The following is an 11,665-nucleotide window of genomic DNA, read 5'->3' on the forward strand; positions in this document are numbered from 1 at the left end:
CCGGCGGAGTCTGTGTGTGGAAGGCTCCCTCTGGTTGCCAGGTAGAGCTAGTCTGAGGGAGGAGGAGGCTGCAGGCTTGGCCTCCCACGAAGAGCTTAGTCCCAGCCAGCCCACCTGGCTGTTGCCCCTAGAGGCCCCAGTCCCTGGAGTCTCAGCCCTTGGAAGGCTTGCTCTGTGGACTCTGGGGATGAAGGGATGGATGCATGGCCGGCTTCCATCCGGAGTGGCCGCAGGCAGGAAGGCCCAGCCAGGGGACGCTAGGGCAGCTCCCTGCCCAATGGGTGCACCCGAGCACCACCCTGCTGCCAGGTGCTGTGCGGCCCCTCAGGGCCTGGAGTGCACTCCAAGCTCAGGGAGGGGACACGGGCCCCTCCCTTCACTCCCAGCATCCCGGCACCGTCAGACTTTAACGGGGGCTGAGTGGAGCAGGCATCGCTGCCTCCAGCCCCCTCCCTGGGCGGTGAGGATGATCCCCAGGGGCAGACACAGTGACTAGCTTCCAGGAGGCTGGCTGGGAGCTTCCAGGGAGGCTGGGCTCAGCTCAGGTGGGGTCCTGCCCCGCAGTCCTGTGGCCGCCAGCAGGCGCCCAGGGCGGGACACTCAACGCTCGCCGACTGTGGTGTCCACACAGGCCCATGCAGGGTCCTGGGCCCTGTTGCCGCAGGCAAGGCCCCCACAAGTCGCCCGCGGAACACGGACGTGCTGGGCTGGGCTCTCCCTCTGCCCACAGGACAGAAAGTATCTCTGCCGGCCCTGAAGGACGTGCTTGGCACACAGCGGGCCCGCGATAAGGGGCGTCCTTCAGGGCTGCTCACTCCCTCCCTGCATCCACTCCCAGCGGGGGGCTGTCCCCCGCAGCTGTCTGCTCAGCTCTGGCGGCTCCCAGCCCCGGAGGCGGCTGCGTTAACCCCTGGCTGCTTCCCAGACAGAGCGGCCACCGGCCCAGAAGCCCGGCCTCGCCCTCTAGCCGGCCCTGCGCCCCAACCCGCAGTTCTGCGGCTTATTAACTACGGGCGCACGCCACCCTGAGGCCGGATTGGGGGCCTGCCCCCTGAGCGGGTGGTGGGCTCCACCCCCCAGTTCAGCTTCCCGCGGTCAGGGAGACACTAAACTCGGCCAAGCCCTCGGGGGCTGCAGGCCAGAGAGTGTCTGCCCGCAAGGTCTGTCCCCCTGAGGGCAGCTGCCCCAGACAGACCGGACGGCAGTGTCCTCAGGCTGGAGACCCCCGAGTAGGGGGTGGGAGGCCCGTGGCCCGAGGTCTACAGGGCGGACCGCACGGGAGCCGGGGGCACGTGGCCACGGTGACCGCCGTGCTCTGAACCCGGCCTTCGCCTGGCTGGCCGGGGTTTCTTGCTAAAGCAGGTATCCCCACACCTGTCAGAGGACAGGGCCTGGAGGGCTGAGGGGAAACCGTCTGGGCCGAGCCCCCGCGGCTCCCGGAGCCTCCGGGGCTGGGGGTGTCCCGGCTGTGGGCAGTGTGACCAGGGCTGTGGGCAGTGTGAGTGTGGTGAGCGGCCCCGGTGGCCTGGAGTACCCATAGGCGGCACCTGTGGGCGCTGGGTCCCCAGGCAGGACCTGCGTGTGGGCCAGGCGGGGAGACAAGGGGTTAAGGCTGGGCCCGGAGCCCCCCCTGCCTCCGTGGCGGGGTTTCAAGGCTGAGTCTGTGTGACTCCCTTGCTGGGAGATAATCCTCTCCCTCCCGGGAGGATCGGGACACTGGCCCGGCCATGGGAACTTCCCTCCACTCAAGGCCACAGCGCAGGCGGCCTCCTGGGGCACCTTGGCCTTCCCGATCCCCGGTTGGAAGGAGAATGTGGCCCCTTTCTACGCACGGCTGGCCTGGCAGCCCCCACCCCGGCCACGGGGAGCCCCTTTGAGCGCCTGGACCCTGGGCCTGCACACAGGTGTGCACACACTCCTCACGCCTGTGCACAGGGCTGGCCCCGGCAAGCGCTACTGTCCGTAACCCAGAAGCTGGGGTCTCTTTCTCACTGAGGGGCTGGGCTCCCAGGTTTGGGGAAGGATCTGTCACCTTCAGGCCTCCCCGCATCAGCAGCTACAGCCTCTACAGCCCCGGGCCTCCCCTGCCCCTACTCCGGCCTCTACAGCCCCTGAGCCTCCCCGGGCCTCCACGTCTATGGCCTTGAGCCTCCCCCACCCCACCGGCCTCTACAGCCCCGGGCCTCCCCGGGGTCCTGGGCCGACTGATCCACAGGCAAACGCCCCTCCTGAAGTTCAGTGTCCCTGATCTGAGGCCCCTTGGGGTCCCCACAAACACCAAAAGCCCCTTTGAAGAAGCTTAGGGGTCAGTTAGGTGCTGGGGATGCCAGGGCTGGGCACAGAGCCCGAGATGGGTCCCGCCTGCCTCCACCAGCACTGGTCACCGCTGTGCGGAGGAGGAAGCAGGCCCAGAGTGGCAGGTGAGCCGAGTTTCCTGAGGACAAGGGCCTGTGAAGCCCCCACCAACCTCCTCCTGGCCCCAGGCATTTCCCAGGGAGCCCTCCCCATCCCCTGGTGGACAGAGAAGCCGCTGGCCTGGCTGGTCGGGCAGGGGCATGGGGTGGAGGCGCTATCCACCTGGGAGCTTTCAGTGGAGCGCCCCTTGACTCCTTGCCCCAGATCCAGGTGGGGGCTGGGAGGACCTTGGATCCAGGAAAGAGGCTGGGCTGGGAACACGGCAGGAGTCCTGAGACCCTGCTGCAGGCAGCCTCGGGTCACAGGGAAGAAGGCCTGCTGGAGCCCTGAACGCCCAGCCCAGCGGGTCAGAGCCAGGGCCCACAGGCAGTGGGAACAAAGGGGAGGCCTGGGGGCTTAGCGTGAGCACGTGTGAGGACCTGTGACCTTGCAAGTGGTGAATGGGGTCCGAGGGGCCAGTGAGGAACGCTTGGTCTCTCCTGGGGCCCAGCCTGCTGGGTGGGCTTTCCTCTGGGAGCCCAGAGAAGGCTCAGCACCCACCAGCAGCTGCCCAGCGTGGCTGCGTGCAGGGAGTTGGGTGGGCAGTGCAGTGGCCCTGGGCTAGGGGCCGTCAGTCCAGGTGACTGCCACCATGGGGGCATCCAGACACGCCACCCCCCCACCCCCAGCCCTGCATTGCCCCTGCCCACCTCCTTGGCCTCTGCGTCTGCCCTCTGCCTGGACGGCCACTCAGTTGACTTCAGGGTGGAGTCCGGGGCATTTCACCCTGTGTGGCCTGTTACACTGTGGAAACTCCTCGCAGAACATGCAGTGGGGAGGCCGATGTGCCTGGGGTCCTCTCGCCTCCCCTAGTGTGAGGCCAGGGACGCTCGGGGCCCCCGAGTCCCCACAGCACACCACTGGACACCCCGCGGCTCTGCTTTCGCTGAATGGCAAGAGGTGGATCGTGCCTTCAGCTGCCGCGTTGGCTGGTTCTCTGAGGGAGGGTCTCTCTTTGAACATGTCCTTTTCAGGGTCTGTGAGGGGACGGGACAGATACCCAGTGTGTGTGTGATCCAGAAGCAGGACTCTCTCGGGTGAGCTTGCCAGAGGCATTACGTTTTTCTGATTGTGGAGCACATTGCTCTGACGGGGACTGTCAGCAACACAGAAGTAACCGTTCTCCCACCCAAGAGCCGTCGCTGTGAACTGCTGGCTTCTGCCAGCCTGTCCTCCAGGCAGCTTTTCACCACTTTCGGCAAGTCAGCATGTCCCTTCCAGGGCAGCCCTGCCCGGTGGCAGCGGTGGGCTCCTGGAGGGGGTGGAGCTGCCCCCTGGGGCACCGAGGGCCCGACCCGCCTTGGGACAGCAGCCAGTTGCTGTCTTTTCTCTGGGTTTTCATTTCTAATCTCCGTCAATTGCAATCTGCACTAATTTACTACCTGAATTTGATCAAACCTTTGAGCTAAACAGGACTTCCCTGGTGGCTCAGACAGTAAAGAATTTGCCTCCAATGCAGGAAACTCGGTTTTGATCCCTGGATCTGGAAGATCCCTGAAGAAAGGAATGACAACCCACTCCAGTATCCTCACCTGGAGAATTACATGGACAGAGGAGCCTGGCGGGCTACAGTCCATGAGGTTGTAAAGAGTGGGACTGAGCACTTTCACTTTTTGAGCTAAACAAACTTTAGGTTGTGGGTGAACCTCTAGGTCAGTTTTTTAATATACTTTTTATTTGGAGAATAATTACAATATTGCGATGGTTTCATGGAAGCTGTCACTAGTTCACTTCTCACACATTTTGTGCAACTAGGGTGTTTTTCCCCCGAAAGGTGTTTCTCACGTGTCAGAGAACACTTAATGCATCCACACCACCGGGGCAGCTGCTGCACCTTCCGTAGCAGAAGCGCGGCCTGGCTCACCCTCAGCCTTGACGCCTGGGAGCGGGGCTCACCCCCACCCCACCCTCCAGGATGGCGCTATGGCCCTGTGGTCAAGCACCCGCGCCCCTGCTTCTGGAGCCCTAGCCGAGCGGCATCAGCAACGCCCACGAAGTCGGGCCGCCTCAGAGGCGCCGCAGCCCCGGTCTTCGCGGCCTCAGCCTCGCCCCGCAGCCCGGACGCCCCGTGCGCAGCCCGTGCCGGGCCTCTGGCCCGCTGCGCCGCGTCTGAGCTGCAGCCCTCGCTTTCTTCACGCCTTTGCTCAGAAGGCAGCCTTGCTGGGCTCCCAAGGCCTCGCCTCCCACACGCCCGCCCGTTCTCATCCCCCCTCCCAGCTGTTTCAGGGGCGTGGCCCGTCCCCCGCCCCAGGACCCCCTTCCGGCTGGACGGCTGCGCGCCAAGTGGGGAGGGCGTGGCTCCCGGGCAGGTCGCGGCCCCGGCACCGCCCACCCCGTCGGGAGGACGGTCCTGCGTGACGGAAGCCTCGGGAGCTTTGCGGCCACGTGGACCACCCCCCCGAGGCACGTCCACAGCATCACGTCCCGCTCGCCGTGGTCAGCGTCTCCCCAGCGTCGGCGGCGCTCACTCGAAACCCATCTGGGAAGGAAAGGCCGGATCAGTTGCTCCAGAAATCACGGAAACAGACGTGCCAAGCTGGGGAAGGCGTCATGGTGGCAGCGCGGGGAGGCCAGGAGCTCCCACAGGCCTGGAGGCCACAGGCGTTCCTGTCTACACTCGGGGCTCCGTGGTACAGTCTACACTGCTCACCTGCGTTCAGGTGCTTGGAGGCCTGGAGGCTCTCAGGCTGACACAGCGATTAGCATGAAGCCCTCCAGTCCTCTGCGGGCAGGAAAGTCACAAGGGCTCCAGGCCCTCATCACAGCCTCTTGCCATTTTTGAGGAGGGTCAGGAGGGCGTGACTCCTGCCCTGGCCACACGGGGGCATCCTTGGACCAGCCTGGGGGACTCCGGGGTAGTGAGGGCGTGGCGTCCCCAGCACCTCCACCGCTGCCGTTTCGCCGAGGAGACCGGAGGCCCAGGGGCCGGCTGCCTCTGCCCACCCTGGGCAGGAGGGGTCCCTGTGGGCCTGCAGGCTGTCATTCACACCTCTGCACCTCCGAGGGTCTCCCCTTAAAAATGTTTTTAAAATCATGAAATAACACGTGCAGAAAGATCTGCTAGATGACACACCAGGCACCCGGGTATCCACCTGTACCCATGGAGGCAGACACCTAACAGGCCTTGGTGTCTGCGTCCTGGTTGGGGGGATGGGCAGCCTGACTTCAACATCATTAACCCCCAGGGGCTGTCTCTTCACCCACGGTTCGAGGGGAAAGCTGGGGTGAACTCACAGTGACCCAGACCTCTAACAGACAGCTGCCCCTGGCCAGCAGCAGTGAGCGGAGGATGGCATGGGCAGCTCAGGTCAGCGGGTGGGCACAAAGCAGCCTCACCTCATGTTCTTCCAGGACAGCCTGCCTCTGCATCTCCCCAGGGCCCAGGCCTGGCCAGCTCTGCCCATAACCCACCACCCAGCACACGGCCACCCAGCCGCTGGCCGGGCTTTATCAGTGTGCCCTGTGCCCGACCCCCAGCCTGGCTGCTCCTCTGCATTCCTGTCCCTGCGGGTGGCACAGAGCCTTCAGCTGGAGGGGTGGGGGGCACGGTCCTCCAGAGGCCCTCCGGCCTGGTGCCCTGGTGAGACCGCTCCTGCCCCCAGCCCTGAGACACTTTGCGAGCTGGGCTGCGGAGTCCATCTCCCTCTGTGGCTCCTGACGCTGGAGCGGCAGGGGCTGCTTGCACCCTGGATCCCACAGCGGGCAGCCCGGACCTGCCCCCAAACACACATCCTGGGGCTCCTCTCCAGGGGTGAGGGTGTGCCCAGGAAAAATCTGAAAGATGGCCCCTCCTGGGTGGCCCCCCCAACCAGCCTCCACAGCCCCTCCTGGGGAAGCAGACCCTCTACCTCAAACCCCAGGTCCCTCCAAGCCTGGGGGCCAGACCTGTGCTATGGGGTCAGGGTCACATGTCTGACTCAGGGAGGACGTGGGCTGACTCAGAGCAGCTCTGAAACCCATGGTTTCTGCTCTGACGCTGCTTCCTGAAACCCTGCAGGGGCCCGGGGCGTGTACATATATGGGCAGGGGCCAGTCAGTTGTTGGGGGGGGGTAAGTACCCTGGATGCTGGAGCAGGAAAGCATGAATGCCAGGACACAGGACAGAGCCCCCTGCCCCCCAACCTCAGCATCTCAGGGCTCCCTGGCCCCCACCCTGACACCCCCAGCCAGGGCCAGGGCCCCACATGCACTGTGGGGAGACCATCTGCGGGTCCTGGTTCTGCTCTGACCCCCAAAACCTCCAGAGCAAGGAGGGGTGACTGGCCATGTTGGGTGACCACCATGAGGTCCCCATAGGCATACTTCAGGGAGCACGACCTCCCGCAAGCTGTTTCTGTGGGGCCCCTGGGACGGCACATTGGCTGACTTGCAACACTGCCCCCACCCCACAACTCCCCACAGACGCTCCGCCATTCACAGTGAGGCCGGGACAGCTCAAGGGTTTCAGGGAACCAGACCTGTCTTCGTGTCCAAACTGGTCTTCTTGAGGGGGAAGAGGCAGTGGCGGGGGGGGGCTGGGGGGCAGCAGGGGAACCTCAGGCCACATCGGCTGGGCACCCAGGACGTGCAGTCAGGAGGGGCCAGGCCTCTGCTTGTGGACACGCTGGCTTGGGCCCTCCTCTGAGCTCCAAGTCTGATGGACAGTGCGTGGCCACACCCAGAAACACCCAGTCTAGGGGATTTCCAAGTGGGCTCGAGGTCGGAGTCTGGTGGACAAAGGAGGGGTCCTTCCAGCCCCGGAGCACCCCCTCCCGGAGCTGGTCCCCCTGTCGTGTGAGTGCTCCGACCCGCTGGTCCTTCAGTTTCACCAGGTGCTCCAGCCTGGCCACCTTCATCTGCAGAACCTGCAGGAACACACACCCTAGGAATGCCGGTCGGTGCTCCTGTGGCGGGCAGCTTCAGCCCCAGGCTGAGTGTCCAGCCAGCCCCCCTGCAAGGCCACACCGTCAGCGATCAGACCAAAGGCTCTCAAGCAGGCCACTCTGGGCAGAAACGACGTGGATCCCTGAAATGAGCCTGAGACCCCAGGTGACAGAGGGCAGGCCAGGAGAGGAAGGGGCTGCCCGAGACCCAAGGAGCCTCCTGGCTGGTTCCCTCTGCAGTCCTGCTCAGTGGCTCAGTTGGGCCAGGCAGGTCCTCAGAGCAAGCCTGCTGAGGGACAGCCTCAAGTGCAGGGGTCACTTCTCAAGGGAAACAGCCGAGAACACGTCCCTGTGCAGACAGATGGTCGAGGACGGCCCACCCGGCGCTCCTGTTCAGCTGTCCTCACGCACAGCCGCTGCCCCCCAGCCTCCCCCAAGCAAGGCCAGGGCGCAAACTCCCCTCCTGGAAGGAGAGTGCCCATCACGCCCCAGCAGTAAGAGTGAATAGATCTGGAAGCTCGTCTGCCCCCTAACATGTGTCCAGAGGACAGACGGCTCCCGCTGGCTGAGGCAGGGGGCCGGCGTCTCAGCAGACTGACCTGGAGGGCCCTGAGTGCCAGCATCCACCGGCCTGGCCGCACTGCCCCTCGGCGGCGAGCGTGAAGGGCAGGGCGTCCCGAGGCTGGGCGCCTTGTTTCAGCTGATGCTGCAGGTTCGGACCCCGGCACCCCCCACCCCGGGTCAGCCCCAGGATGCCGCCCCTCCACAACCCCCGCCCCCACGTTTTATCTGACATCAGCGACAGTCACAGGAGCGGAACTCAACTGTGTCACCACCAAACAGCAGGTGAGCCCTCTTGCCCTCGGGGTTTCAAAAATCAAACGCAGTCGGTCCTCGATCAACGTGGTGGTGGGGGGGCCACCAACCCCTCCCCCAAGTCAAAACCCGCCGACGGTTTGACTGTCGGGTCTGCAGCGCAGACTGCAGCACTCTGGTGCCCATCTAGTGAAAAACACCGTGCAGTTCAGACCGTGTTGTTCTGCGGCCCGTGGGGGCCGTGCCTCCGTGTCAGCACAGGGCCCAGAGCCAGGCAGGGCGTGAAGGCAGCGAAGGGCCTTGCTGAGACAGCGCTTCCTCCCTGCCGTCCGCAGATGCAAACCACAGCATGACGCCACCTTCCTGCTTCCTCAAGAAAACTGCGTCAAGATTCACTGAGCCAGCAGGAACCGCTTTGTCATCACCGTTTCTACAGCTCCTCCGACCCTGAGGCTGTGTGGCCTGCACACCCCACCCCCACTGTCTCGGGTCCAAAAATGCAGCCGGGATGCCCAACGGAGTGTGTGGTGGTCGCTGAATGGCAGTGACGGGACCCGAGCACCTCCTGAACCCAAGAGTGCTGGAGACCTTCAGCGAGAGGGGGAACAGGCATACACCCCCAGAACCAGGCTTGTGTCTTAGGGAGCTTTCTGCTCCCTGATTGGGCCCCAGGGCCCTCGACCCTGCTGTCCAGTATGTCTGGGTGGCAAGGCCTGTGAGTCTGCAGCCCCTGACTCGTGGTCTCTGGCATCTGATAACAGGCGAGGCTGAGTGGTCAGTCTCCAAGGGGTGGAGGCCCACTGTACTCACTCCTCTGCTTCTGGGTATCCCTGGGATATGCTCCGGCTCCCCCGCTCAGGGGCCCTGCCTGGCCGCCCCCCGCCTTACCGCATGCTGGTCCAAGCTACTTGGATGGGCACCCAGCCCTGTACCTTGACGATCTCCTGCAGGACAGCCAGTGCCCGCTCCTTCTCCTCCAGCAGCCCAGGGGCCAGGTGGTGCCAGGACTCCCTGGCTGGGCAACTGAAAGGCAGACACGGGCCTTTAGCGGGTGGGCGGGCAGGCCAGTGCAGGAGGGTGCAGAGGGTTCGATCTGGAGCCCACCCTCTGCATGCACAGTGGCCCATCTTCTCCGGAGCCCTCTGACTCCAACGGGTCTCCTCCCCAGAGCGCGCCAAGGGGCTCAGCAGGCCTGCGAGACCACCAGACACATCAGCTCCCTCCCGCTGGGGTAGGGGCTATGCGTTGCAGCCAGGTCAGGCCTGAACTGGTCTGCAGGTGCAGCCCACCACACCTCTGAACAGCTTCCTTGTTCGGAGAAGCGACCCCTGAACCTGAACCACAGCCACTTCACATGGCCTGTGGGCAGGGGCCCCTTGCGGGGCTGACGGAAGCGGGGCTCCCTCTGAGCAAGGCGCGCCCCTCCCACTGGATGCCGCCCCAGTGCAGGGCAGAGTGGTCTCCTGGGCGCAGGGCCCCACATGGGGCAGGGGTGGGGGGCGGTCTGGACACCCCCAGCCTGTGCAGGGGAGGCAAGCCCCACCCACCAGCGTCACCACTGGAGCATCCTGCTTCCTGCAAGGGGCTCCAGCGTTGTGCCGTGAGACCCCCAGGAGGGGCTGACTCGATCCTTGTCCGCAGGACTGCGGGCGTCTGCCTGGAGGACGGAGCACGGCCTGGACCCGAGCGCTTCTGAAAAGGGACGCAGGCAGGTCGGGCACGGGGACACGTGGCTTTGTCCCCACTTACTTCCTGGTTTTACTCTCATCGGCAGGCAATGAGCCCGCATCCCAACACAGCAGAGGCCACAGTCACGCGATGGTACCCACGTGTCCAGCCGTGCCAGGTGGGTCCTCGCCGGCCTCCACCTTGTCCCTTACTGCACACAGGATGGGCTCGATGGCCCCAGAAGTGTTGACGACCACCTTTCGGATCTCTTCCTCTGAGACGCTGAGACCCAGCTTGTGGAAGACTTTCCTGCAGAGGCAGCGGACGCAGCCCTGAGACCAGAGGCCCAGCGGGGACGCTCACCTCGTGCAGAGCCACTGGACTGGGGTGCCTTCCGGCCCCCGTACCCACGGAGGCCTGGGGCCATCTCATTCCCGGTCACCCCCCGCGGGTCATGGGACACAGTGCGCTGTGTCTTCAGGTCGGCTGAGTCCCAGGCGCACCACCACCTCCCTAGGTAGCACTTGTCTTCCTGAGGCTCCTCTGCTCTGTGCAGGTGTCCTGAGCGCTCACCTCCGAAGTGCTCAGAGGCCGACCTCTCACACGTCTGCTTGCAGCTGCCACCCTCTCCAGGCTTTGGGGGTGGGGGCAGCCGCCCACCCCGCCTCTGTCTCCCCGTCTCTCTCCCCTCCGACTAAGTCTCACCAGAACCTGCCAGGCCTCAAGCCGGCTAAGGCACTGTCCCCTAGGGCAGTGTCCTCCAAGGGCCCTTGGTGGCTCCACACGCCCTCCCCCCTGCAGCCTCGCGTAAGACCCAGGTCGCCCCCCTCAGGCTGCTTGCTGTCACTTCCTGTGTCACTTCCTGCCTCAGTGTCCTCACGTCCCAACTGACACCGGCCCCATCTCCTTACTTATCCGTCTTCCCTCTCGACTTGCTGGGACCATTTCCTGACGTGTCTGCTGGGCCTGAGCACAGTCTGTCACCCAGAATTTTCGGCGGGCGAGTGCACGAGAAACCAGGTCAGCAGGCGCGATAACGCCCTGCGGAGCGCGTCTCAAGCTGACTGCTGCTGGCCTCTTGGTGGGGAGCCCCCAGGAGCCTCAAGTGGAACTGAACAGAGTATCGGGGAAGCCCACGGCAGGGACACAGCCTGAGAACCTGTCCCCGGGGTGGGGGCCGCCCACGCAGGCCAGCCGTGGGGAGCGAGGCGTGGGCGCAGCAGAGACGGCGGGGCGGAAGCGGCGCTCCGAGCCCTGCCTGTTGAGAGCGTCCCAGCTGCGGCGCTTCTGGCCGGTGTTGCGGGTGGGGACGTAGTCGTGCAGGCCCACAAGCCGCGGGCGAAAGAGCTTCACGGCCTCCGCCAGCGTCACCGGGGCGGGGCGGGCAGGGGCGCGGGGTGGGCGGAGGGGCCCCGGACTTGTGCATCATTCGTCCCCCAGGGCCTCCACGCGGAGGAGCGTAGAGAGGGGTCCCGGGAGCCCCCGCAGGGTGTGGACCCCCCGGCGGGAGGGCCGCGAGGGCCGGCGGGCTCCGGGGAGCTGCTAGGGGACCCCGGGGCAGGCGGGGGTGCGCGTGAGGAACTCCCGGCCCCGCTGCCGTGCCCCTCCTCCCTGGGCCATCGGGGCGGCGGCCCTCCCGCCCCTCCCCGGGGGCCGTCACGCCCCGGCTGCGCAGGGAGCCCAGGGCGCCGGGACCTTGCCCGGGCCGTCCCGCCAGCTAGGCCCCGGGGCTCCCGCTGGCCGGGGACGAGCGCTGGGCTCTCGGCCCCCCGGCCCCTTACCGCCGGAGCTAAAGATCCGGGCCAGGTTGCGCTTGCGGCGGCTGAGCGGCAGCGCGTCCAGCCACGCGCAGAGGCCGTGGAGGG

The 11,665-nt window shown here is 65.6% G+C and overlaps 1 protein-coding gene across 1 annotated transcript; it reads right to left on the reverse strand.

The window, feature by feature from the left end:
• Window positions 1–4,796: 4,796 nt before the first annotated feature.
• On the reverse strand, window positions 4,797–11,420 carry LOC129555927 (sperm flagella and cilia-associated protein 1-like). Its single transcript, XM_088842023.1, has 8 exons — window positions 11,344–11,420; window positions 11,059–11,217; window positions 9,962–10,109; window positions 9,680–9,824; window positions 9,237–9,324; window positions 9,065–9,155; window positions 5,105–7,298; window positions 4,797–4,933 (listed from the first exon to the last, which is right to left on the reverse strand). Exons 1-7 carry the CDS (start codon window positions 11,418–11,420, stop codon window positions 6,990–6,992), a joined length of 1,017 nt encoding a protein of 338 aa, XP_088698149.1. The 3' UTR covers window positions 4,797–4,933; window positions 5,105–6,989.
• Window positions 11,421–11,665: the final 245 nt, after the last annotated feature.

The sequence above is a fragment of the Moschus berezovskii genome, chromosome 12 (assembly GCF_049115385.1).
Source record: "Moschus berezovskii isolate FMDL1 chromosome 12, NW_MosBer_1.0, whole genome shotgun sequence".
Taxonomy (NCBI): Eukaryota; Metazoa; Chordata; class Mammalia; order Artiodactyla; family Moschidae; genus Moschus; species Moschus berezovskii.

Bases quoted from the DNA above. Each gene is read 5' to 3' on its own strand.
- LOC129555927 (XM_088842023.1), bottom strand. From the start codon at position 11,420: ATGGCCCAGGGAGGAGGGGCACGGCAGCGGGGCCGGGAGTTCCTCACG. The intron at 9,825-9,961 runs GTGGGTACCATC...GTCCCTTTTCAG, and splicing joins CACCTGGCACGGCTGGACAC to AAGCGCTCGGGTCCAGGCCG. The intron at 9,325-9,679 runs GTGGGTGGGGCT...GTGGTCTCGCAG, and splicing joins ATGCTCCAGTGGTGACGCTG to GCCTGCTGAGCCCCTTGGCG.